General features: G+C 37.9%; 1 protein-coding gene and 1 pseudogene across 6 annotated transcripts in view; one reads left to right on the top strand and one right to left on the bottom strand.

Moving 5' to 3' along the window:
- The window catches only part of RPS6KA5 (ribosomal protein S6 kinase A5), a 182159-nt gene that overhangs the window by 100298 nt on the left and 55789 nt on the right, over positions 1 to 26072 (top strand). For 3 of the 6 annotated variants that reach the window (XM_067727695.1, XM_067727716.1, XM_067727705.1), the window contains exons 4-5: positions 7592 to 7707; positions 10721 to 10828. The exons of 2 other annotated variants lie outside the window; for them this stretch is intronic. In XM_067727695.1, coding sequence (XP_067583796.1) covers positions 7592 to 7707; positions 10721 to 10828 — 224 coding nt within the window. Of the gene's footprint in view, positions 1 to 7591; positions 7708 to 10720; positions 10829 to 26072 lie in introns of those variants that run through there. One more of the 6 variants, XM_067727742.1, reaches the window with a different exon arrangement.
- Positions 23819 to 24445, bottom strand: LOC137219339 (protein FAM136A pseudogene; annotated as a pseudogene).

Consider the following 26072-nt stretch of genomic DNA (forward strand, 5'->3'; position numbering starts at 1 on the left):
ATCCGATGCATATGTGATCATAAACCAGATCCTTGGCTGGGGGAGAGTAGCTACAAAGAGCATTAGTGGGGCAAATGACAAACTTTGAATAGAGAGTATAGATTAGATAATAGTATTTTTATCATAAAGTTTCTGATATTGATAATTGTACTGTGGTTGTGTGAAAGGGCATTCTTTTTTTAGTATTTGCACACTGAAAGACATAGGAGCTTGATGTCTCCAACTTATTCTCAGTTGGCTCAGGGGAATTACACAGAGAATACTAAGCCAATGAAGCAAAATATAAACAATTGGTGAATTTGCATACTGGTTATATGGGGATTACTTGTGCTGTTCTTGCAAATACTTTCTGTATGTTTGAAATTGTAACAAGATATTAAAAAAAAAAACCCATAGGTAAGGTATTATGATCTAGGAAAAGCTTTTTAAATAGGGCCCAGATACAATGGACAATTTTCACCAGCCTTCCTTGACTAAGGATATAATTCCAAGTTTTATACCACTATCCCTTATCATGTAAGCCTATGGAACAAGATTAGAGTATAATTTTTCCAAAACAGTGTTATCCAAGTTTGTAGCTTTGTCTGAAGTCATTATAGTAAATAATGAGAAAGATGTAAAGATGACATTTATTGTCCTGTATGTATTATTTCTCACAACTGAACATATGATGAGATTTGGACTGCAGGCAATTTGAGGTTCTACTCTCTGACAGGAACCTAGAATGTAGCTCTTTGTGGTCAGATTCAGAGCCATCTGCTTTAACAGGCAGGTGGGTTAAGATGAGAACTGCAGGGCAAGGCCAGGTACTTTTTTGGAGAAAAAAAACAGCCCTGGGCCCTCTCCTACAAGATATAAATTGACTTTCTTAAGTTCTATGTCAGAAATATGTCAGCAATAATCTTAGGTTAGCACATTCTCAAAAAAGATGGAGACCCATTGTTTACTGCGGACATTAAAAAGAAATCTTAGTACAGCCCCCTAGGAATGTCTCCTTCTGAGTACTGTGACATTCTGATGAGCCCTCCAAAACTTGATTAAGAAAAGCATGTAAAAAAGAGAAACTTTATGACCAAATATATAGAATTATTGGCTCTAAGCCTTTCAGATATTTGAAGGTCAGGATAGTTGATTTTAAGACAGTTTTTCTGACAGTAATTAGCAATACCAGTTGCCCAGTGGGGCTGCTCCTGATAAATGATAGTAAAAACCATACCAGGAGGGGGAAAAGGGCAACCTATATAGCATTTTAAAAAATCACTGTTTTAGAGTCAGACTGCCCATGTTCATAATCCTTATTCTCTCACTTAACAGATATGCAACTCTGGATAAATTTTTTAACCTCTCTGGGTTTCACTATTTTCTAGAGATTACCTGTTTTCTCTGGGGATTATACTATTATTTTAATAGCACCAACTTCGTAGCATTGTTTATGAGGATCAAATTTGTTATCATATCCAAATAGAACAGGCACATAGAAAGTGCCCAATATCTCTAGTTGTTATTTCTTTGTCTAGTCTTAAAAGCAGTGAGCTGTGATGAGATACAGATTTTAAAGGAAGGCAGCCAAAACCCTGTTTTACATCGCTTAGTTCTTATCTGCCAGGAGCCCTTTCCCACTTACCGTGACTAACCTGGGTTACTAAGATGCTGCTTCTACACAAACGGCGGTAGCCAGGAGTGTAAACTGAGCCAACACCACTTAGTCCATTTTCGTTGTATGTCCACAGAGGCAAAAAGCCTCAGGAATATCAGTAAAAACTGGATATTCTCATGCTGTTTCTTATCATGAAGAGAATAAAAGCCGTTGGCACTGGCTTAAAAAAAAACCCTCACGCTTGCAGTTTGTTGAGAAAGAAATTGACAAAACCCTGAGAAATCTAATTTCTAGAATTCTAATGAATCCATAATTTTGACAGGAAAGTATTCAGGGTAGATGAGTTGGCATGGACCAAGGCCCACCAGGCAGAGTAGATCTTAAATAATTCTCGTAGTAGACAGTTTCCACTCACGTGCTTTATTCCATCTGAACTTTTAAATAAGTCTTTTTTATGGAGAAATGTAATTTATGCCCAGTGGGAAAGGGGTGGGATGGGGGGTAGGGGAAAGTGGATGTTCCATGAGTTATAAAACTGAGAAGACTCTTCCTCTCAGATGTTAGTAATGATCTGGGTTTTCATTGATGTCTTTGACCATATTCATGCCACTGCTAACTCTATCCCGGAATCTGCCTGCATTCTTGATTCCAGTGTTCTCTTTCAAGAGAGTAAAAATTTTATATCAATAATTCAACTCAAATTGAATAATATCCCTGTAGTCTTTTCTAAATTTTGTTTTATTTGTTATGTCACTGCCTGGCTAAGTTGTTTTTAGTTTCAAGGCCAAGCCCTAACAAAGTTGCTAGCTCTCTGGATAAATACAGAGGTGTAAAGAGACCAGAAATGCAGTTCCAGCACATCCTCAGTAGGCAGAGATCTTGTTAACAATGAAAACTTCATGCTCCATTTCACTTTTTAAAGCTCTGAACCTCACTAGTCCAGCTCTAAATACAGTAAGCTCCAGGACAGCTATGCCAAGCAAGGCCGGAAGTCAGGGAGAAGTGATCTAAATGCTCAGGAGAAATGGTGCTGGGTGCGTACGCTGTGATGATGAAGTTAATGGTGCTGGCGAGCTGTAAGACGCTACTCTCAGATGTTTCCCATGTGCTGACAGTCCGCATTCATTGGTTTGTTTGTAAATAAACTTCATAGGCACTTTTCCATTCAGATTTTTAATGCTGTCTTTTGAGTGATGTTCTGAAAACTTTTTTGTCTTGTAACTCCTTGGAAAATCTGATAAAAGCTGTGGACCCTCTCTTGTCAGTAGAATGCACACATGCTTACATATACTTGAGAAAATTGTGCATAATTTCAAGGAATTTATATGCAACCTCCTCTTAATGATCTAACTGGCCATAAGAAATTTATCTTCCTTTTCCTAAAAGATTTCCAGAGGGCTCTTTTTTACCTTTTAACAGTCTTAGAATAATAATTCAAGATGGTGATGGTGATGATGATAACTACCATTTATTGAGCTTTTACTATTTGTTAGACACTGTGCATTCCTCGTTTCCAAAGGTGAACTCTGGATCATCCCTTCCAGATTTGTCCTTCCTGCAGCCTTCCCCATCTCAGGTAACACCAATTCCATCTCTTCATGTGCTCAGGTAGGGCTGGGTCCTTACCACCACCAAGCTGTCACCTTTCTCCTAGGCTCCATCATCTCTCCTTGTTTACTGCAAGTGATCTCCCTACTTTCCCTCTTGAAAGTTAACACAGCAGCCAGAGTCATTGATCCTGTTAAAATGGAAGTCTTATCATACCACTGTTGTACTCAATCTTCCAGAGGCTTCTTATTTCATTCAGAGTAAAATCTGAAATCCTTACAACGGCCAGAAACCTCTGTGCTCTCCAGCTCCAGGGGCCACAAGAAAAAATAAAGAGAACCAAAAATGGTAAATAGGAAGGCTAATATGACAAACTCTAAATATGTACTTGCTCTCTTTTCTTTCAGCCTCTTTGAAAGACATAAATCTATATAAGGTAATAATTATAATGTGTTGTTGGATTTGTTAACATAGTTATACTATGTATAACAATAATAGCTCAAAAGGGAGGAAGAAAGAATAGAGCTATGTAGGAGAAATGTTTCTATATATCACTGGAATTAAGTTGGTATAAATCTGAAACTGTGATAATGTGTGTATGGTAAGCCATAGAGCAACCACTAAGAAAATAACTAAAAAAAGTGAAATTCATTAAAGAAATTAAAATGTTACACTAGAAAATATTTACTTAATGAAAAAGAAAGAAGTAAGGAGGAATAGAGGAACAAATAAAGATAGGAAATATGTAGAAAACAAAGAAGTAAAATAGCAAGACATAAGTCCAACTATATCAATAATAACATTAAATGTGAATGGATTAATCAGTACAATCAAAAGACAGAGATTGTCAGACGGGGGAAAGATTCAACTATATACTGTTTACAGGAGATACACTGTATATTCAAAGGTACAAACAAGTTAAAAAGAAAAAGGATAGGAAAAGATAAATCATGCAAACGGCAACCACAAGAAAGCAGGAGCGGCTATACTAATATCAGACAAAATATACTTAACAAAAACGTATACTAGAGATAAAAATGGATACTTCATGATGGTAAAAGATTCTATGTTTATGGATTGAAAGTCTTTATATCACTAAGATGGCAATACTCCCCAAATTGATCTATAGATTTAACAGACCTCTCTCAAAATCCCAGCTTATTTTTTATGGAAATTGACAAAGTCATCCTAAAATTGTCTGGAAAACTCAAGGAACTTTAGAATAGCTAAAACAATTTTGAAAAGGAAGAATTAAGTTGGAAGACTCACACTTTTAAAACTTACTACAAAGCTACAATAATCAAGAAGTGTGGCACTGGAATAAAGATAGACATATAGATAATAGATTAGAATTGAGAGTCCAGAAATAAACCCTCACATTTACTGTCAATTGATTTTTTGACAAGGGTGCCAATGAGGAAAGAACAGTCTTTTTAACTAATGGTGCTGGAACAGCTGGATAACCATATGCAAAAGTAGGAAATTGGGCCCATAACTCAAAACATACACAAAACTTAACTCAAAATGGATCAAAGATGAAAAGTAAGAACTAAACCTATAAATTTCTTAGAAGAAAACATAGGGGTAAATTTTTGTGACCTTGGTTTTGGCAGTGATTTCTTAAATGTGACATCAAAAGCACAAGCAACTGGGCTTCCCTGGTGGCGCAGTGGTTAAGAATCTGCCTGCCAATGCAGGGGACACGGGTTCAAGCCCTGGTCTGGCAAGATTCCACATGCCGCGCGCAGCTAAGCCCGTGCGCCACAACTACTGAGCCTGTGCTCTAGAGCCCACGAGCCACAAGTACTGAAGCCTGCACACTTAGAGCCTGTGTTCCGCAACAAGAGAAGCCACCACAATGAGAAGCCCGTGCACCGCAATGAAGAGTAGCCCCCGCTCACTGCAACTAGAGAAAGCCTGCGCACAGACGAAGACCCAACTCAGCCAAAATATAAATAAATGAATAAATAAATAAATTTAAAAAAAAAAGCACAAGCAACTAAAGGAGAAACATAAATTGGGATTTCTGCGGGGGGAGTGTGTGAAAATATTTTAAAATTGAATGTGGTGATGGCTGCACAACTCTGAATATACTAAAAACCATTGAATTTTACACTTCAAATTGGTGAATTTCATGGTATGTGAATTATATTGTGAGGAAAAAACCAAAAGGGGCAAAAAAGAAAAAACCCTTAATAGACGTTTCACAAAAGAAGATACAGAAATGTCCAATAAGGCACAGAAAGATACTAAATACCATTATTATTCAGGAAAATGCAAATTAAAACCATAACGAGATACCACTACATACCAAACAAAACAACTAGAATTATAACAAGTGAGGGTTCTAGGTACTTATCTTACAGAGATTCCCACTAACCTCATATCCCTGCTATTGATAGAACTTACCCTGTAACACCACTCCAGGTATCGCAGCTCCTGCTGTTACAGTCCTTTGGCAGCCTATATATCTACCTTACCAATGTTGACAGCTTGGACCACTGGATAGAGTTGGCTGTTCAGCTTATAAAGTGTGCAACCCTGTACCTACAAATAAAGCATGTTTATTTTATGAATGTCAAGTCTTCACCTTGGGCTGTTGGTCTATTCTACAAGTAGGAAGCAGGTGACGATGTTGTTTTAGGTTTGTCTTCTTAGATTTGTAGTTAATTTTTCTTAGTCTCCCCAGTAAATGCAAACAAAACACTTTCTATGTTTCAAGAAACAATAATCTATAGTAGTTCTGATTTCCATTTTATAGATAAAGAACTAACACTGAGAGAGACTTTATTTGCTCAAGACAGGACACAGTGGAGCCATTGTCTAGTTCAGGTTTATTGATTATAAAGCCCAGGTTCTTTGGATTATATCAAGTTGCCTCAAGGACAGGAGTACATTGGGTTATTTTTTTTTTTACAACTCACTTGCCTTTGAGTTTCAGAGTGATTTTGTTTTTTTAAAGATGAATACGTTGATCATGACTTTAAAAAGCTCAGAGTTTAGCAGAGAAAGGAAGTATGCAAATAGCCATTTTCAGTGCAGCAATATAATTGCAGTGGTATAAGTTTTTAATAAACACAGGGGGTAACATAAAAGGAAGTGATCAACTCTGCTGGAGTGGTTATTGAAAATGAGATCATTAAGTAGGACATTCAAGGGTGTGTAGGAGTTTGTCAGTTGGTCAACTGACCTCTGAATGCCTATTTCTGTACCATGACTAACTATGGAAACCATATGCATAAACATCAGTATTAGATTTAAATAAGTGACTACTTAAAGGTAGAAAAAATTCACTGTTAGTTTGCAGGAATGCTGTGTTCCTTTACACCTTTTTAATAATTAGCTTTGTGTTAAGATATAATTAAAACCCTTGGCAAAATACGAAAGTCTTAAAAGGGCCGTGCTTTTTGCTGGCATGTGCTTTGCAAAATACATTGCAAAACAACCAGCTTTTAGAGTTCTTTCATTCTGTTGCATCAGCTGTTTGGAATTTGAAAAACGGTCAAGATAAAAATTTGTGAGTTAATGAAGATTTTGCTTTGGTCTTTTATCAAATTGCGGTAAACTTGACAAATGAATATACTTGGGATACATGCTTTTCAGATTTTTTTTAGGAGAAAAGCTTTAATCTATATCTATGACTGTTTTCTAGGTGTACATTGTTTCTCACACACAAATGTTGTGTAAGATAGTAATGGTTAGTTTCTGATGAAACTATTATCAGTTTATCGATAAATGTCTTAGAGCCTATTATGAACACAGTTGTGGCTTATTCAGCTCCTAATTTATGTCTCACTGTAGCTTTTTTCTCTCTTATTTCATTATTCCTCTTGGGATAAAATGGGCAAATTGAAAGGCAAATGGGAATCATTTAGTTTCAGGTGTTTTGATTCAGCCCTGTTGTGCTACTTCTACTTTCGAGTTATGTGGAACCATAAGAAGGCTACCTGCTACCTAATAGACATTTTTAGAAGGGCTCTCCATAGACAATTCTGGAAAATAGGGAATGTGCTTAAAAATAGTGACCGGCCACTAGTACAAAGGAAAGGCTGGGAGTTTTGTTTTGTTTTTTTCATTTTTTAGTTATTATGGTGGTTGATGTTTTGGTACTTTACAGCAAGTTAAGAAGTGTATGGTAATGGCAGAGGTTTCTGATATGCTGGATTTGGGAAAATTATTTTAAAATATGCAGATTTCATGTAATAGTTTTAATAGTAATACTCTATGCAAATTCATTTGATTGTGGTTTAGGGTAGTCATTAACTTATGGAACTGTATTTATATGAATTTAGTAATATATTCTATATGAAACTATATACTAAGAATTGTACAAAAATAATGTATTAAAATCAATGCCTTATGGTTACTCCAAAGTGGTTAAAAGGAAATATTTCCTTTAGTTTTTGAATACAAGTCAAAGACAGAAAAAATATATTTCATTTTTAGATTATATAAATGGTGGAGAACTTTTTACTCATCTTTCTCAAAGAGAGCGTTTCACAGAGCATGAGGTGCAGATCTATGTTGGAGAGATCGTGCTTGCCCTCGAACATCTCCACAAGGTAAGAGATGCTTAACCTTTGGGATTTCCTTTTTTTAAAAATCTAGTAACTGAGGTAATGATGGAGCTAAAAGAGCTAATGCGTTTACATGTCATTGTCTTGGTGGAGATTGTGGAAGCACACTCATAGACCATTACCAATCTTTTCAATTTCATTGTTCCCTTTGTAAAAGTCTAATTTCCTTTTATAGTTTCTGGGTTGCAGATTAAAAAGGTAGAACCTGAGCATTTTTTTGGTTTTGTTCATGAAAAATTCTGATGCTTATTACAAAGTATCATTAGAATAAAGGATTTTCATTCTTAAAATAACCTTTAAGATGAACCCACAAGTCATAATATGTATTTCCTTAATTGTGGCTCACTCCATTGCAGACTCTGCCTGTGCATCTTCGGAGTATGTTTCCCAATTAGCTTGGAATATTTGAAAGAAGTACTTACCTATGCTACCCAGCTATCCCCCTCTCCCACTCTCGCTTTCTTTTCCATTTGGTTCACCCCTAAGGTCCTCTCTTGCTCCCCCTCCCTCCCTCCTGCTCCATTGCCTTCATGTGGCATGAACTCAGTTACTCAACTTTTTCAGTGGAATTCAAATATGTATGTGATGCTGTTTGAACTCTATAAAATCGGTTTAAACTTTTAAAAAATATTACTTCAGATACTATTAATCTTGATCCAAGAAATTTTGACTAAAAATATTTTTTTAATGAGGAAGCATTACTGTAGAAGCAAACAGTCATTATGTAGACTAGGCTTGTGTGTATTTCCAAGAAATAGAAAGTACTAGAATAATTCTTATCAAAGTTGTGTGAGACCATAGGAGGATGACTCGAGTCTCTAAATTCGGATGATACAGGTACATCATAAAGCTGCTGTTTTTCTTTGTTATATACTCAGATGCTACACTAGATTACAGATTTAAAAAAGATGGAAGTGCTGATTATGGAGCATAAAAAAGAATGGAGAGAAATGAAGGAAAAAGGCAAGGAAAAAGGATGACATTTTCAAAGGGGCAGGGAGATTAGAATTGCAGGATGGCGGTAACGGGTGGGAGAGGCTGTGAGAAAAGATGATGAGAAGATATAAGAAGGAAGGCATCAAGAAATGGGTAGATCTAGCCCAGAACAGGAACACAACTGGGCAGGTAGAGGGAGACAGGGTTCAGAAGAGGAATTCTAAGGAGAGTGAATGAAAAAACGTCTAAGAACAGGAGGGAAGTAGAGAAGGCTCTGGGGCGCAGGGCTGCAGTGCCATGGAGTGAAAGGAAGGGGAGTGTAAGGTGGGAGCTGAACTGAAGTGATAGGAACAGGCATCTGTATTCCTTCTGATAGAATTGGTGGTGTGGGGATGAACTTTATGCCTATGGTTATTTTTGTGGGGTATAAAGTAGTTAGGACATTTTTATACATGAGCCAAATTGGGCCAGGGAATAGGCTGAAAAGCTTTGTTTTATGCTTAGGGGAATCAGATGTAATTTTTATAATATAAAAACGATGGTGGAAATCACCATAAATACCAGAGTAAACACAAACAAAATACAAAGCTCTGACAGGTAAGCTAGTAAATTCAGTTTTTGGTTAGTATGAAAACTGTTAATTCTGTTTCTTAAAGGGAAAATTCATGAACATTCATTATTATTAAAACAGGGTAATCAGAAACACAGAGGTAGAGAACATGATGAGTACAAGATATAAATGTAATTGATATAGAGGGAAGTATATTGCAGATTAGATCTTAGCTAAATTTCTCTTAATCTGACTACCTAAAAAGATAAATACAAAGAGATATAACACAAAGCTAATAATGATAATCTTGATATAGCTACTAACACTGAGTTTCTCAGGAAGAGACAAAAACGGGGAGTTTACGTGGAAGTGATGAGGTAAAGCAGGTAGTAAATGACTTATTCCTAAAATCTTTTCCAAAGAGGTTGTTAAAAAAAAGTCATACTGGCTGTTAGGTGCTTGTAAGGCTTCAAGTCAAATGTCTAACAGACTGTGCATTTACAATATATAATAATGTTTTAAAATATGAAAAAAAAACCCACTGAGGTTCTTGGAAGAAAATTGCCTAGTGTTTTTCCTTGTGTCATTTTTTGTTTCAATTTTAAGAAAGCATCAAGAATCTTATTTTTCATATACTTAGTGTTGAGGAAAGCAGTGTTTCTAAGTTTAAAAACATTTAATTCGGGCTGACATAACATGGAACGTGGAATTCATGCATATCAAGTACTTCTTATATAAGTTGGGTAGATTCATTTATGTCATAGAGCTGAAGTGTTTTACTATAAAACTTACATACAAAACAAAATAGAAGGATATTTAAATATCTAATTGATTTACATTGCTTATTTAGAACTAAAGATCAACTAAAATTAACCTGTGATCTTCAGCCTTCATGTTTAGGAGTGTATTATTCAACAAGCCTTTATTAATTACCTATTTGACATATGACACTGTACTAGATACTAGGTAAATGCATAAAAAGTGAAAAAACAGAGTTTGGATATGGTTATATCAAGAAGAACAGGAAGTACCTAGAAAATATCAGTTACTTTTATGTAAGTACGATGTAAATATAGATGCTATAGGAATAAAAACAAAGAAATGACCAGTGTGGGAAGTGGTTACTCAGGAAAGCCTTCTGAAGCCATTAGAAGTGATGGACATGAATTGGCTAAGAAAGCACCTGAAGATCATCTGGAGTGAGGATGAAATCCATCAAGAACAGTGACCCAGGAAGAAGCAGTAGTCACAGTAGACCCAACAGAAGCTAGTCCGACAGGAATGTACCCTCATTATATGGAGCATGAAGACATGGTTGCAGAGGGAACCCAGCAGATAAACCCTGAGATGGAGGAATTTAGATTTGCCCCGACCTGTGACTAAGAGCCGTCATAGCACCCTGAGCAGGAGAATGCCTTTTTTTGGTTTGTTTTTAAGGTAGATAAGAAAGACTTTTCTAATTTATTTTTTGGAAATTGTTATTTTAATATGCATATTTGTTTGTTTTTACAGTTGGGGATTATATACCGTGACATTAAGCTTGAGAATATTCTACTTGATTCTAATGGCCATGTGGTGCTGACAGATTTTGGTCTGAGTAAGGAGTTTGTGGCTGATGAAGTGAGTATTATATTTTAATTTGAAGTTAGTAAAACAGAATGTAAACAATGATGAAAAATGAGCTATAGAATGAGCGTTTAATGGGATAGTACTAAACAGATTATGGATTTTTGTACAAGTTTGCCCAGAGGAATATTTTGACATGGATAACTGTAAAGTTTTTAGTTTAAAATTACCATGGAACCATCCTGCTAGAATTCCAGTAATCCTTTTACGCATATAACAGAATTCCCCAGTTAAAAACAAAACAAAATTATGCATTTAACTTTCTCCATAAAATATAACTGAAATTTTAAAATAACACTTTGGGCCTTTTAGGAAAATCATGGCTTAGATAAGAGCCAGTAAAGAATTACAAAACAAAGCACATACAGTTTACATTATAATTACAAGGTAGGACATGTCATGGTGGCTCTTTGAACTCACTTGACAAGAATAGCAAGGATCTACTAGACCTAATTTTTTAATAAACTTGCTGTTTTTTTGCCCATACAAACTAAAATGTAATAGCTAATGTACAGATTTTAAATATGAAGGACTTTGCGTTTTCAGCATTGATTAAAATTTGTTTATTGTTAAAGATTTATTTAATAACGTTTAAAATTGTACATTTATTAGTTGTAATTAGATACTATTTATGTAGCAGTTGTAATAAAAAGTACATTTTTACACTGCTAGTTTTTCAAGACAACTAAGTAATTTGAATGCCAGTTCCTTGCTATCCAAGAAATTATTGTTATAGTATACAGAATCACAGTTAAATTTTTGTAATAAAGGACTTCTTTACTGTAATTTGGGTTCCAAATTAGGTGTATCTATTTCTGATTGTTTGCTTTTTAGAATATTGCCAAAGCAGTCCTAGGTGAGTTAGATAAGTACTAAAATTATGAAAACAAAGGATCCCAATTTTTTCTCATATCTATATTCAATCACTTATCAATAAATATTTATTGACCACTTCTACTATGCTAGATATTGGATAATACAGTGACAAAAGGGAAATGGTCTCTGCCTTCATGAACCTGAGGGTTTAACAATATGTTGATTATCTTTGATAGAAAAATCATAGTTATGAAAAAGATGAGATTAATTTTTGAGGATTTTTCTTCAAAGTTTGATTTTTCAAACTTTGTTAAAAATTTTAGTGGCAACTTGAAAAATGTGACAGCTGAAATATGTTGATGGTTGTTTCCTCACTAAACCCTACTACAAGTAAAAGTAAAGGTGTAAAATAGGCATATACTCAAAAGGGAGAGAGGAAAACAGCAACCAGATTCTGGAGGAGGGACAGCAGAAATACTAGTTGTAACCGATGTAACACGCCTGAAACAGCTGAATCCTAAGCCAGTAATATGAGAATCCCCAAAGCAGGCTAATTTGCACCTCTGACCCCCAGAAAGGCTCAGGAATTGGGGGCACCAGGCATCGCTCAAAGCAAGAGTGCAGGACACAAGAGAATTAGTTGGAAGTCTATATAAGAAACAGGTACCCCCCAGATCTCAGATATACACTATCTCCGTAGGAAACCTTGCCTTTCTGACCCTCATGGAAAGCTGACAAGGTTAAATAGACAAAACTGTGGATTCAGGGACAAGGGGCACGGTTGAGGGAGAGGACACCGTCAAAGCTAGGGGGTGGCGTGAAGATTGCCACACTACACTGTGGAACTGCCATGGCCTCTTGCTGCCCCTTCCTTCTGAGAACGGTGGCTTCCTAGACAAGACCTGGGAGGATTCCTCTCTGAGAACTGAGAAAGAAATCTACAGATGCTGTCGGCTAGTGGTTTTGCCAGTGAACTGGCCCAGCCAGATCTCCCTGCAGTGATGCCTGCGGCTTAGCAAGCCCAGCCTATGCCGCAGAAGCACATTTGTGATGACGTCACAATTTCTCTTGATATTTTGATTTCATTGTATTTCAATATCATTAGTTTGCTCTGTCCTACAATATATGTAAAAACATTATTCTGAGAAGGGGTCTATTGGCTTCAACAGACTGTCAAAGGACCCTTGGCATGTAAAGATGGAGGACTCCCCCTGCATAGAGAGAGTTGGTGATCACTTTTTTCTCTCCCCGTGGAACCGCACGTACATTTACTCATTCACTTCATCAGTATTTGTTGAGAGACTTCTATCTGCTAGACATTAGGCTAGGTTCTGGTGATACTACAATGAGAGAATCAGTTCGTGAATCCTGTATTTCTGGACATGTGTGGCTCATCATTTGGCAGTAGGCAGAAACAGACTTTGGCACTGAGGAAGAGCAAAATGTTTGAAACCAAAGCAAGAGGTAAACAAAAATCAAACATGATCAGAATTGTTGGGTTTTAATACAGTAATACAAATTGGTCAGAACTGCTGGGTTACTGAATCAGCTGCGTCACTTCTCACAAGAGAGACTTGTGTTTTCTGCTGGTCAATTCAACAGCTATTCCTCAAGGGAATGAGGAGAATTCTTGTCGGATGCCACAGTTTTGGAGCAATTGGTTATTTAGGTGCAAAAATGAAACAATGGGATTCAATCTGAAGTGGAGAAGTAATTTATAGATTCCCTTATTCACAACGCAACCTAGCTGCATTTCATGTAATTATGTGTTATAGTCATGTGTTATTAAGCCTTACAGTTTCATCTGTCTTCTCCCCTCAGACTACCAGCTCATTCTTCCTCTTAGCTGAAGAGGACATACTGGCTTGCTAGGCTTCAGGTTTAACTCTTAGGGCTCAAGTAGGGACTCTCCTTTTCTGAGTCCCCTAAAACTTGATCTAATGGTCCTTTGCTCCCCCCTTATTCCACCTGGCATCCGCTTAGCAAGTGTCCCTGCCTAGACCTATTGCACCTCAAAAATATTCCCATCCAACAATTTCTATTTTGATTAGCTAGCATTCCTTTTTGGTTTCCCATGTCAGCCTGACTTATATCATTTCTTGGAAGAGCTTCTTTTTTGTCTATTCCTACGCTACCTCCTTCGTTTTCAGCTTAAACTTCACTTTGAGGAGTTTCCTCCCTGGTTTCCAGTTTATATAGAGAGATTATACATCTCTACCTCTATCTGTAACTGACCCCTCTTCTTTTCTACCTCTTCTTCTTCTGCTTGGACGCTTTCTGTCACCATTTAAGCAAGCCTAGTCTCTCCCATCTTAAGTGTTTAAAAATGGAGAGATGAGTGGATGAATGGACTGACTGATGAACAGCAAACAATCTCAGAATCCCCTATTCCCTTCTAGTTGTTGTCCTATGTTCTCCTTTGTCAGTATTTGTCTGGGCAGTCTATTACCCACAGGTCACTCACCCCTTAATCTACTCCAGTGTGGCTTGCACCTCCTACCAATTGACTGAACCTGTTCTTGCCAAGGCCACTATTGACCTCCATTTTAGGTTTTTAAATTTTATTTATTTTTGGCTGTGTTGGGTCTTTGTTGCTGCACGCGGGCTCCTTCTAGTATGGCGAGCGGGGGCTACTCTTTGTTGTGGTGTGTGGGCTTCTCACCACGGTGGCCTCTCTTGTTGCGGAGCACAGGCTCTGCGTGCGCCAGCTTCAGTAGCTGTGGCACGTGGGCTCAGTAGTTGTGGTGCGCAGGCTCAGTAGTTGTGGCGCACGGGCTTAGTTGCTCCGCGTGGGCTTATGGGATCCCCCCGGACCAGGGCTCGAACCCGTGTCGCCTGCATTGGCAGGGGCATTCCTAACCACTGCGCCACCAGGGAAGTCCCTATTTTAGGTATTTTTGAGCCCTCACCTTACTTGACTACCTAGTGGTGTTGAACTGGAAATTGCGTCTCACCCTGGCTTCTGTGACGCCGTGCTCCCCTGCCTTTCCTTCTCTCTCTCGCTGTCTTTTGCAGGCTCTTTCTCTTCTACCTGAGGGTTCCTCACAGTTCAGTCCTAGGTACTCTACTCTTTTTACGCTTGCACTCTCTCCCTGTACGCTGGTGATTCCCAAATATACATGGCCAACCCTGACCGCTCTTCTGGGCTCCAGACCCAAACATGCCCCAAGTGTGTCTCCCCTTGACTCTCTCATAGATCACACAAGCCCAGCATTTCCAAACCTGAATTAATATTCCCCCACCCAAATCTGCTTTTTCAGTTTATCACAGTTTTGTGTATTACAAATTCTGCTCTCATTTGATCTGAGAAATATTTCTATTTAATTTTCAGGAATTACTTTTTAGACATGTTTGAAGTTTCTACTCATGGTGTACTACTCATCTCTCTGTATATTTGTTAATTTAATAATTCAGCAAATGTTTATTGAGTACCTACTATGTGCCAGGTATTGTACTAGACCCTAGAAATATGGTGGTGAAAGAAACAAATTCCTTGCCCTCATGAGCCTAGATTTTAGAAGTATTCATCATTACCTCATATAATTATTTCTAGATTGTAATTTGCTAAACTAAATTGTATACTGGATAAGACTGATTTATTTTAGAAACCTTAACAATCTTTTATATGATAATTAGCACTATACAAATTTGATACTTTTACTGATATGTTCTTTTCTCAACCACATAATTTCACAAATCCCTTGTAATTCTGAGAATAAAAGAAGACATTTCTAAATATCTGCACACTGATATATGTTTTTCATAAGGTTTTTTGAGAATACAGTTCAGCAGACATTTGTTGAGTTCTTACTGTGAGTCAGTCTGCTAGGTATTGGATATATGGTTTTAACATTGAAGACTTTAAAGGCATTTTTCTAAAAAGGGCATCTGTTCTTATTTATAAGAAAATAATGTCAAAGTGATACATTCATGTGTTATTAATTACCCTATACTTAACTATAGTATATGCAGTCTGTGTTTTCATAATTTAACATTGAGCATTTGAAAAAATTCACAACAGGTTATTAACATGAATCCTCAGGTAGATAAATAAAACTAGAAGAAAAATAACATCCCAACATTTAAAACAGAGGTAGCTAAGTTAATTATAACTCACTGACATGGTAGCTGTACTTAAAAGGAAAAGGCCTGTGCATTTTTCTTTCCAGAAAATAGAAAAATGCAATCTTTGCTCTGTTCAGATAATGTTATTCATTAATTAATTCTTGGAACATAGAAGAGGCATTTTAGTGTAGTGGAAAGAACACATGTTGAAGTTAGAGGATCTTTTTCGGTTCTCCACTTCCTGGCTGTGTGACACTGGGCAAGTCACTTAGTCATTAACCCCTCTCAGTCTTGGTTTCTTCATCTGTAAAATAATATTTGTCATATCGAATTTATACAATTTTCATATGGATGCAATGAGTTAATGCTCATGAAAGTACTTTTTTAAAGTGTAAAACACAATGTAAATACCAGTTTCCACTGAAAGAGGTACTATTCAGATTTCAGATGACTATGAGTAAAATTAAAACATACAAATGAGAATCTTAAGTTATTCTCCCATAATTTTCTTATTTGTAGGAAAGATTTAAATTACATCTTTGTCTAATAAATGCCTAGTTTCTAATGTCCTTCGCAGGATTCTGCTGTGACAATGTGCATGTCTCAAGATGCCTAGGTGGGGTTCAGGATCCATAAAGAGTGTGTTTGCATGAGGAGTCCAACAAGCCAACTGTCTAAGGCAGCTTTTTAGTTTCGTCCATCTCCCTTCCTGATGGATCCGTAGTGACTGACATCTATTCACGATTCTGTTCATTTGCATGTGCTCCTGAAGAGCCTGTTAAGTCTGTCAGTAAGTCCTATCAGTCATTTGCCAAAATCATGACTCTGGGATAATTCTAGTTATTTTAAGGTAAATATTGAGATGGAAGTGCTGGGAAAGTAGGAGACCTAGAAACCAGTCAGAGGGTTCTTCTGTGGCCCCTGTTTTTCCTCTACTCAAACAATATTACACAATATTCAGTTACTAATACCTACGCTTTAGCCATTTGTAAAGGTTTTGTCCACCAGATATCAGAGCAGATCCCCTGCCCTTGGACAGGAGGAGGGGGAGGGAGGCAGAGATGGCTTTGTCCTCAGGCGCCTCACAGATCCTTTTATAACTTTTCTTATGGGAGAAATTATTGGCTCAGGTAAGATTTATTCATATACTATTTCTTATCTTAAGGCAGGCTGAGTGCACAAGTTCAGTGGGCAGGTTTTATGTAAATTATGTCACAGGGCTAGCGGGGACAACTTTTGAATTGAGATTCTTTTCAGAGAAACTTCTACTGTAGATTCCATTTGTTCAAATTATGTTAAATATACTTCTAATTTACTTGAAAACAATATTTAGCCATCATATTCTATATTAATATAGGATATATTAATCTATAAACAATATATAAACCTATAAATAGATTATTTTAATCTATTTTCTAAGTGTCAGGGACTTTCAAACCCATAAGGGGAATTTAGCAAGAGACACCCTGGAATACTAACATTGCATAAATGTGATTAATAAATGTTTATACTTTCCAAATTTCTTTTTAAATGTTTTATATTATACAATATTTCAAATGTAATAAAAATACAGCAAATGATATAGCAGAATCTGTGCACCACTATTCACATATACAGTTATGGACAATTTGTGGTTTTTTTCCCATTCATTCAGCAAATATTGAGAGAACATCTACTGTGATCCAGGCACTGTTCTATCTAGGTGTTGGAATCCAGCAATTAACAAAATAGACAAAAATTTCCCCCCTAGGCAGATAATAACAAATAAACAAGTAAAATATGTATGGACTATGTTAGATAATGGTAATTGACACAAAGACAAGGACAAGAGGAAAGAGAGATAGGAAGTAGCAGGGTGAGAGCAGCTTGGACTTTTAAATCAGGTGATCAGGAAAGGCTTCACTAAGAAGGTGACAGTTGGGTCAAGACTTGAAGCAAGTGAGAGAGCATGAGCCATATCAATATCCAGGAAAGAGATTTCTAGGTCGAGGGATCAGCCAGTGTTGAGGCCCTCGGGTGGGAATATGCCTGGGCTGTTTGTGAACAAAAAGGAGGTAAGTGTGGGTGTGTAGAGTGAGTGAGGATAGAGTAGTGGGAAAGAAGGATGTGGAGGTGGTCATCTGGAGGAAGGACTGTGCAGATCGTGCAGGGCATGGGAGACCACTGTAAGGACTATGGGTCCTCCATGTGAAACGGGAGCCACTGGAGAGCTTTATGTAGAAGATGACAAGGCCTGAGTTATCTAAAAAGATTCTGTTTGCCAAGCATGATGGTCCTGTAGTGGGACAAATCTGGAAATTTGGAGACCAGTTAGGAAGCTGTTGCATTAACCCCAGCAAGAGATGGCATTGATTTAGACCATGGGGTAGCAGAGGAGGTTGGAAGACATAGTCAGATTCTAGATATATTTTGACATTAGTGCTAATGAAATTTCCTGATGGCTTGAATATAGGGTGTGAGAGAACAAGAGGAATCAACAGTAGCTCCAAGGTTTGGGGCCAGAGCAGCTGGAGGGATGAAGTTGCTGTCAACTAATATGCCGATGGGGAGGTTTTGGGTGGCTGGAGGAGTGCAGTTGAACCAGTTGAGTCTGAGATGTCTGTTAGACATACAGAGATGTTTAATAGGCAGTAGGATATATAAATGTGGAATTTGGGAGAGAAGTCTCATCTAGAGATAGGAATTTGGAATTTGCCAATATATAAGTAGTATTTAAAATCATGAAAATGAATGAGAATACCAACAGAGTTAAGTATAGATAGAAAAGAAAAAACGACAAAGGTATAAACTCTAGTTATTCCAACATTAGGAGAGTCAAGAGAGGAAGATAAACCAGCAAAGGAGACTGAGAAAAAGGGATGAGGAGGTTGGGAAGAAAACAGGCAAGTGTGTTGTCCCCGGAAGCTAAGTGAAGAAGTGTTTCAGGGATGATAAATGATCAACTATATCAAATACTGTTGTTAGGTCAAGTAAGACACGGACTGAAAATTGAGCATTGGCTCAATTTAAACCTAAGAAGAGAGAGACTGGGGATAGATATATTGTCAGCCACAAATATAGAAAAAATGGTTTTCTTAAAACCAAATTTAGCAGCACAGGTGCAGGCAAAGAGTGGATGGTGGATTGAATTTAATCTTGTTTTAGTATCCTTACTTTATATATTACATCCATAAACAATATATACTGTTAGCTTGTGTTTCTAAAATGTACATAAATGGCATATTATATTGCAGATTGTTTTTTATTTGACTTATTTTTAAAATTTATTCAAGCTGATAAATAGGAATCTGTTTCATTCATTTTTGCTGCTCTATAATATTCTTTTATATGAATTATCTAGTTTATCCATTCTGCTTCTGAGGTACATTGGTTTCTGTGTTTTCTCCATCACAGTGTTGCAATTTTTTTCTGATGTTATTGGTTTGTTGGAGTTCTTTAAATATTCCAGCTACCCATCCTTGATAATTATGCACTTTGTGAATTTCTTTTTCAGATCTTTTACTTGTCTTTAATGTGATTAATGGTGTTTATGCCATTATCAGATTTGACATTTTAATATAATCAAATTTACCAATCTCTTAAGATTTATATTCTTTGAATCTTTAAAAAAATTTTAAATTGTGGCAAAATACACATAATGTAAAAATTATCATCTTAATCGTTTTTAAGTGTACAGTTCAGTAGTGTTAACTGTATTCACATTTTTTATGCAACAGATCTCTAGAACTTTTTCATCTTGCAAAACTAAACTCTGTACCCATTGAACAACAACTCCCCATCTTCCCCTCCTCCTAGCCCCTGGCAACCACCATTCCTCTTTCTGTTTCTATGAGTTTGACTATTTTAGATACCTAATATACGTGGAATCATGCAGGATTTATCTTTTTGTGACTACTTACTTCAGTTAGGTTAATGTTCTCAGTGTTTATCCATGTTGTGGCATGAGACAGGATTTCCATCTTTTTATAAGACTGACTAATATTTCATTGTATGTATGTACCACATTTTGTTTATCCATTCATCCACTGATGGACACTTGAGTTGCTTTTACTTATTGGCTGTTGTGAATAATGCTGCAGTGAATGTGAGTGTACAAGTATCTCTTTGAGGTCATTCTTTCAATTCTTTTGCATATATGCCCAGAAGTGGAATTGCTGGATCATGTGACAATTCTATTTTTAATTTTTTGAGGAACCTTCATACTGTTTTCCATAGAAGCTGCACCATTTTACATTCCCACTAACAGAGCACAAGGGTTCCAATTTCTCCACATCCTCACCTATACTTGTTATTTCTGCTTTTTTGATTGTGGCCCTCCTAATGAGCATGAAGTGATATCTCATAGTTTTAATTTGCATTTCTGTAATGACTAGTGATGTTGAGTCATCTTTTTATATGCTTATTAGCCATTTGTATACCATCTTTGGACGAATGTGTGTTGAAGTCCTTTGCCTATCTTTTAATCAAATTTATTTGCTTTTTTGTTTTTGAGTTGTAGGAGTTCTTTATATATTCTGGATATTAACCCCCTATCAGATATATGGTTTGCAAACTTTTTCTCCCATTCTGTAGGTTGTCTTTTTACTTTGCTTGTTTCCTTTGATGCAAGGAAGTTTTAAAATTTTTTTTTTTTTTTTTTTTTTTTTTGCGTTACGCGGGCTTCTCACTGTTGTGGCCTCCCCCGGAGCACAGGCTCTGGACGCGCAGGCTCAGTGGCCATGGCTCATGGGCCTAGCCGCTCCACGGCATGTGGGATCTTCCCAGACCGGGGCACGAACCCGTGTCCCCTGCATCGGCAGGTGGACTCTCAACCACTGCATCACCAGGGAAGCCCGGAAGTTTTAAATTTTAATGTCAACCCATTTGTCTATTTTTGCTTTTGTTGCTGTGCTTTTGGTGTCAGACCCAAGAAATCACTGCCAAATCCAGCGTCATGAAGCTTTCCCCCTATGTTTTCTTCTAGTAGTTTTATAGTTTTAGGTTTTACATTTAGATCTTCAGTTCACTTTGAGTTAATTTTTGTATTTGGGGTAAGGTAAGATCCAACTTTATTTTTGTGTGTGTATGAATATTCAGTTTTCTCAGCATCATTTGTTGAAGAGCCTGTCCTTTCCCCATTGGCACCCTTGTCAAAGATCATTTGACCATGTGCATAAAGATTTATTTCTGAGCTCTTTACTCTGTTCCATTGGTCTGTATGTTTGTCTTTATTTAAGTCAAAAATGTTCTGATTGCTGTAGTTTTGTAATACGTTTTGAAATCAGGAAGTGTGAGACCTCCAACTTTGTTCTTCTTTTTCAAGATTGTTTTGGCTATTAAGGGTCCTTTGAGATTCCATATGAATTTTAAGATTTTTTTTCTATTTGTACAAAAAGGTTATTGGGATTTTGATAGGGATTATGTTGACTCTCTAGATCACTTTGGGTAGTGTGGACGTTTTAACAATATTGTCTTCCAGTCCATGAGCATGGGGTGTCTTTCCATTTATTTGTGTCTTTTTAAATTTCTTTCATAATATTTTGTAATTTTTTTTTTTTTTGCGGTACGCGGGCCTCTCGTTGTTGTGACCTCTCCCATCGCGGGGCAACAGGCTCCGGATGCGCAGGCTCAGCGGCCATGGCTCACGGGCACAGCGGCTCCGCGGCATGTGGGATCTTCCTGGACCGGGGCACGAACCCGTGTCCCCTGCATCAGCAGGCGGACTCTCAACCACTGCGCCACCAGGGAAGCCCAATATTTTGTAATTTTAATTCTCCAAGTTTTTTGACCCCTTGGTCAAGTTAACTTTTAAGTATTTTATTATTTTTGATGCTTATTTTAAATGGGATTTCCCCCCCTTAATTTCCTTTTGGTATTGTTCATTGTTAGTGTATAGAAACATAACTAATTTTTTTAAATTAATTTTATTTATTTATTTTTGGCTGTGTTGGGTCTTCATTGCTGCGCACGGGCTTTCTCTAGTTGCGGTGAGCGGGGGCTACTCTTCGTTGTGGTACACGTGCTTCACATTGTGGTGGCTTCTCTTGTTGCAGAGCATGCGCTCTAGGCGTGCAGGCTTCAGTAGTTGTGGCGCACGGGCTTAGTTGCTCCACGGCATGTGGGATCTTCCGGGACCAGGGCTCGAACCCTTGTCCCCTGCATTGGCAGGCAGATTCTTAACCACCGCACCAGCAGGGAAGTTCCATAACTAATTTTTGTATGTTAATTTTGTATCTTGTAATATTGCTGGTTCTCTTATTAGTTCTATTTAGTTCTAACGGGTGTGTGAAATCTTTAGGGTTTTTTACATATAAGATCATATTATCTGCAAGCAGACATAATTTTACTTCTTCCTTTCCAATTTGGATGTCTTTTATTTCTTTTTCTTGCCTAACTGCTCTGGGTAAGACATTCAGCGCTATGTTGAATAGAAATGGTGAGAGGGCGCATCCTTACCTTGTTACTCATCTGAGAGGAAAGCTTTCAGTTTTTCACCATTGAGTATGATGTTTGCTGTGGGCTTTTCATACCTGATTTTGTTATGTTGAGGTAGTTTCATTCTATTCCTAGCTTGTTGTTAAGTGCTTTCTTTTATGATGAAAAGGTATTGAATTTTGTCAAATGCTTTTTCTGTATCAGTTGAGATGATCATGTGGTTTTTGTCCTTCATTCTGTTAATGTGGTGTATTACATTGATTGATTTTTTGAATCTTGAACCGTTCTTTCATTCCAAGATCTCACTTGGTCATGGTGTATAATCCTTTTTATGTGCTGTTGAATTCAGTTTGCTAGCATTTTTTTTTTTTGGAAGAAAAATTAAGTCTTATTTATGTTTAAAACCAAACCGCTAGGAAAATATATCACAGTCTTGAAATAGCAAACAGACAGGCTATATTATCATTTCAAGTAATAAGTTGGTAAAAACACAACGAGGTCCTTGATAAAACGATAAGGTGCCAGAACTGGGGCGAGAACAACGCATGTCGCAAAAGTGGTATTTGGTAATGAAGGGCTGTCCCGTTTTTTTGCTCTAAAGGAGTTACAGCTTGCCCCTGAGTTGCTTTCTTTTTCTCCTCTGACCTTCGTGTTGCCAAGGGATCGTTTCAACAGAGCTCTGTTATTACAGGGGGCAAAGTAAGCAATACTGGGTTTAGGCTTTCATTCTATTTTGTTTTATGAAAACCAGATTTTTCCAAAGCCAGTACTTCATAACTCTCTTAATTAAGCAGCTAACATTCCCTTTCGCTGTTCATTCCTGAATACTAGCATATAGCACAGTCAAAATCCCCTTTCCCTTCAAGGGTGAGTGTCACTGCAAGATTGTCTTGTCTCTCTGCTGACTCTGCTGCAGACAGCCTCAGGGCTCATCATGGCTGCCAGTTAGAGGGAAGGTTCGGTTCCCCTACCAGCGTGATAGCGCTTCTTACATTTCGCATCTCCAGGCTGAAAGATGTCACGTGTGAGAATTTTAAGAAATGCGCATCCACATCTTGATGGCCAGAAAGGACCCTTTCAAAGTTTTTATCCAAACTACCTCTCCCAACTCTACATCTTTAAAGTAACTTCATGCCCTTGTATATAAAACAAAACTGGGCTTCCCTGCTGGCGCAGTGGTTGAGAGTCCGCCTGCCGATGCAGGGGACACGGGTTTGTGCCCCGGTCTGGGAAGATCCCACACGCCGCGGAGCGGCTGGGCCCGTGAGCCACGGCCGCTGAGCCTGCGCGTCCGGAGCCTGTGCTCGGCAACGGGAGAGGCCACAGCAGTGAGAGGCCCACGTACCGCAAAAAAACAAAAACAACAAAAAACAAAACCAAGCAAAACGAATCCCCAGAAGCTCCCTTTCCCCTTCTAAATTAGTGACCTCCTGGATTTTGTTTTATTTCCAGTTTATGGAAAATGTTGTAGCGATCCTTCTGGCAAACAGGAGGCTGGCAACAAATAGAAGCACCTCTCCTCACACTCCACCAGATCATAAGCAGGTCAGATGAACCTGCCAGCCTGTTGGTATCTGTGTACTAAGAGAATGTGGTGCCTTGGAGGGCTCTGGTTTGCTACAAGGGAGACTCCCTGTTGCCAGGATAAGCCCTGGCCACATGAAATTCAGGCTCACGAAAACTCTCCTGTGCTATCTCTGACCCAAATTTTAGCACCAGGTTTTTTCAGTTTCTAGGATTCAAACACAAAGGAACCAGTGTCCAGAGGCAAGTGACATAGGCCTTAAACTTGCTGCCATCCTTAATTTCCTCATTCATAAACTTTCCTTAGAAAACCCAAATCCCCATTCCTCTTTTTAAATAGATTCCTGCCTTCAGCCCCAATGGCCGATAGCAGACATCTGTTTCCCAGTGGATGAGAGAGACTCCTTCATCTTCTTGGTCATGGTTGGGATGAGGTTCATGTGGTCATCCACACACGTGGTCACGCAACTCTCCAGCTGCCACTTCACCTGAAGCTCTTTACTCCCCGCATCTATTAAATCTTTAGCTTTGTTGTTGCAATGGATGGTGTACCCGGCCAGGCGGTCCTGGAACTTCTCCAACTCGCTGGTCACCAGGGCCTGGGCTTGAGCCAGAGGTGCATGGCAGTGCTCAATGCACTGGTGCACTTGCTGCATGGACACCTGGCTGTCCTCACAACAGCCGGCGCTGCACCGGAACATGAGGCCCTGAATCTTCCAGATGTTCTCTCTCCAGACTCTTCACCTTAGAGTCCACCGCCTCCTACACCCTGAGCTGCTACAGCTCCGCCATGGCCACCCCATGCTGCTCCCCACGGCACCGGCGCCCACATGGACTCCCGCGCAGGAGCCCACCCCCAGTTTGCTAGCATTTTGCTGAGGACTTTTACATCAGTTTTCATCAAGAATATTGGGCTGTATTTTCTTTTCTTGTAGTATTTTTCCCTGGCTTTGGTATCAGGGTAATGTTGGTCTCATAAAATTAGTTTGGAAGTGTTCTCTTCAGTTTTTTAGGGAAAGTTTGAGGAGGAATGGTCCTACTACTTCTTTAAATGTTTTTTAAGAATGTCCAGTAAGCCATCTGGTCCTGGCCTTTTCTTTGTTGGGAGATTTCTGATTACTAATTCAGTGTCCTTACTGATGAAGAGTCTGTTCAAATTTTCTATTCATGATTCAGTCCTGGTAGATTGTATGTTTCTAGGAATTTATCCATTCGAAATTATTCAATTTGTTGGTATATAATTTAGTTTCTTTAAGGTTTTCTCTTTAATTTCTGATTTTAGTTGAATCTTCTCTCTCTTTTTCTTAATCTAGCCAAGAGTTTGTCAGTTTTGTTTATCTTTTCAAAAATCTAAGTTTTGCTAATTTTTTTCTGTTGTTCTGTTTCATTTATTTCTGCTTCAATCTTTATCATTTCTTTCCTTCTGCTAACTTTTGGTTTAGTTTATTCTTCTTTTTCTAGTTCCTTGAGGTGTAAAGTTAAGTTGTTGATTTCTTTGAATCTTTTAAAATGAAATCCATTCCTGTCTCAATGAACTAAGATATTCTCTTTTGTTTTCTTTTCGAAATTAGCATATTGAAATCTTTAATTTATTAGGAATTAATTTATATATATGTGTGAGGTGGGGATCTTATTTTTTTCTCTTTTTATATAGATAACCCAGTTGACTGAACTATTCATTGAATAGTCAGTTAATCCCTTCCCTACTGATTTGAAAAGCAACTTTGTCATATGCCAAATTCCTATGCATGCTTGTGAGTCTACTTCTAGGCTCTTCATTCAATTCCTTTTGTCGCCTTGCCTCTCCCTGAGTCAAAACTGAAAAATCTGAAGGGCCATAGCCTTACGGTATGTCTTTAATCTGGAAAGGTGAGATGTTTCCCCTCTTCACTTTTTTTTTTTTCTGCGGTACGCGGGCCTCTCACTGTTGTGGCCTCTCCCGTTGCGGAGCACAGGCTCCGGATGCACAGGCTCAGCGGCCATGGCTCACGGGCCCAGCCACTCCATGGCATGCGGGATCCTCCCGGACTGGGGCACAAACCCGTGTCCCCTGCATCGGCAGGCGGACTCTCAACCACTGCGCCACCAGGGAAGCCCTCCCCTCTTCACTCTTATCCTGTCATTCTCTCCTTATTTCCCCTGACCTTCCTCCTGCCTCTTCACTGTCTTTGCTATTCTTGATCTTTTGTTCCTCATTGTGTATTGAATTTATAAATTAATTTGGAAAAAATTGTGATCTTTGGATATTGAATCTAACAACACAAATTTGCATAAATATTCATATTTTCCCATTTATTTCCTTGTCTTTTATGTCTTTCAATAATATTTTCTAATTTTTGTAATGATTTATACATATATTATTAGATTTATTTCTATTAACTTATTTTGTTCCTATTGACAAAAATTAGAATATCTGTTT

The sequence above is a fragment of the Pseudorca crassidens genome, chromosome 1 (assembly GCF_039906515.1).
Source record: "Pseudorca crassidens isolate mPseCra1 chromosome 1, mPseCra1.hap1, whole genome shotgun sequence".
In the NCBI taxonomy this organism is placed as follows: Eukaryota; Metazoa; Chordata; class Mammalia; order Artiodactyla; family Delphinidae; genus Pseudorca; species Pseudorca crassidens.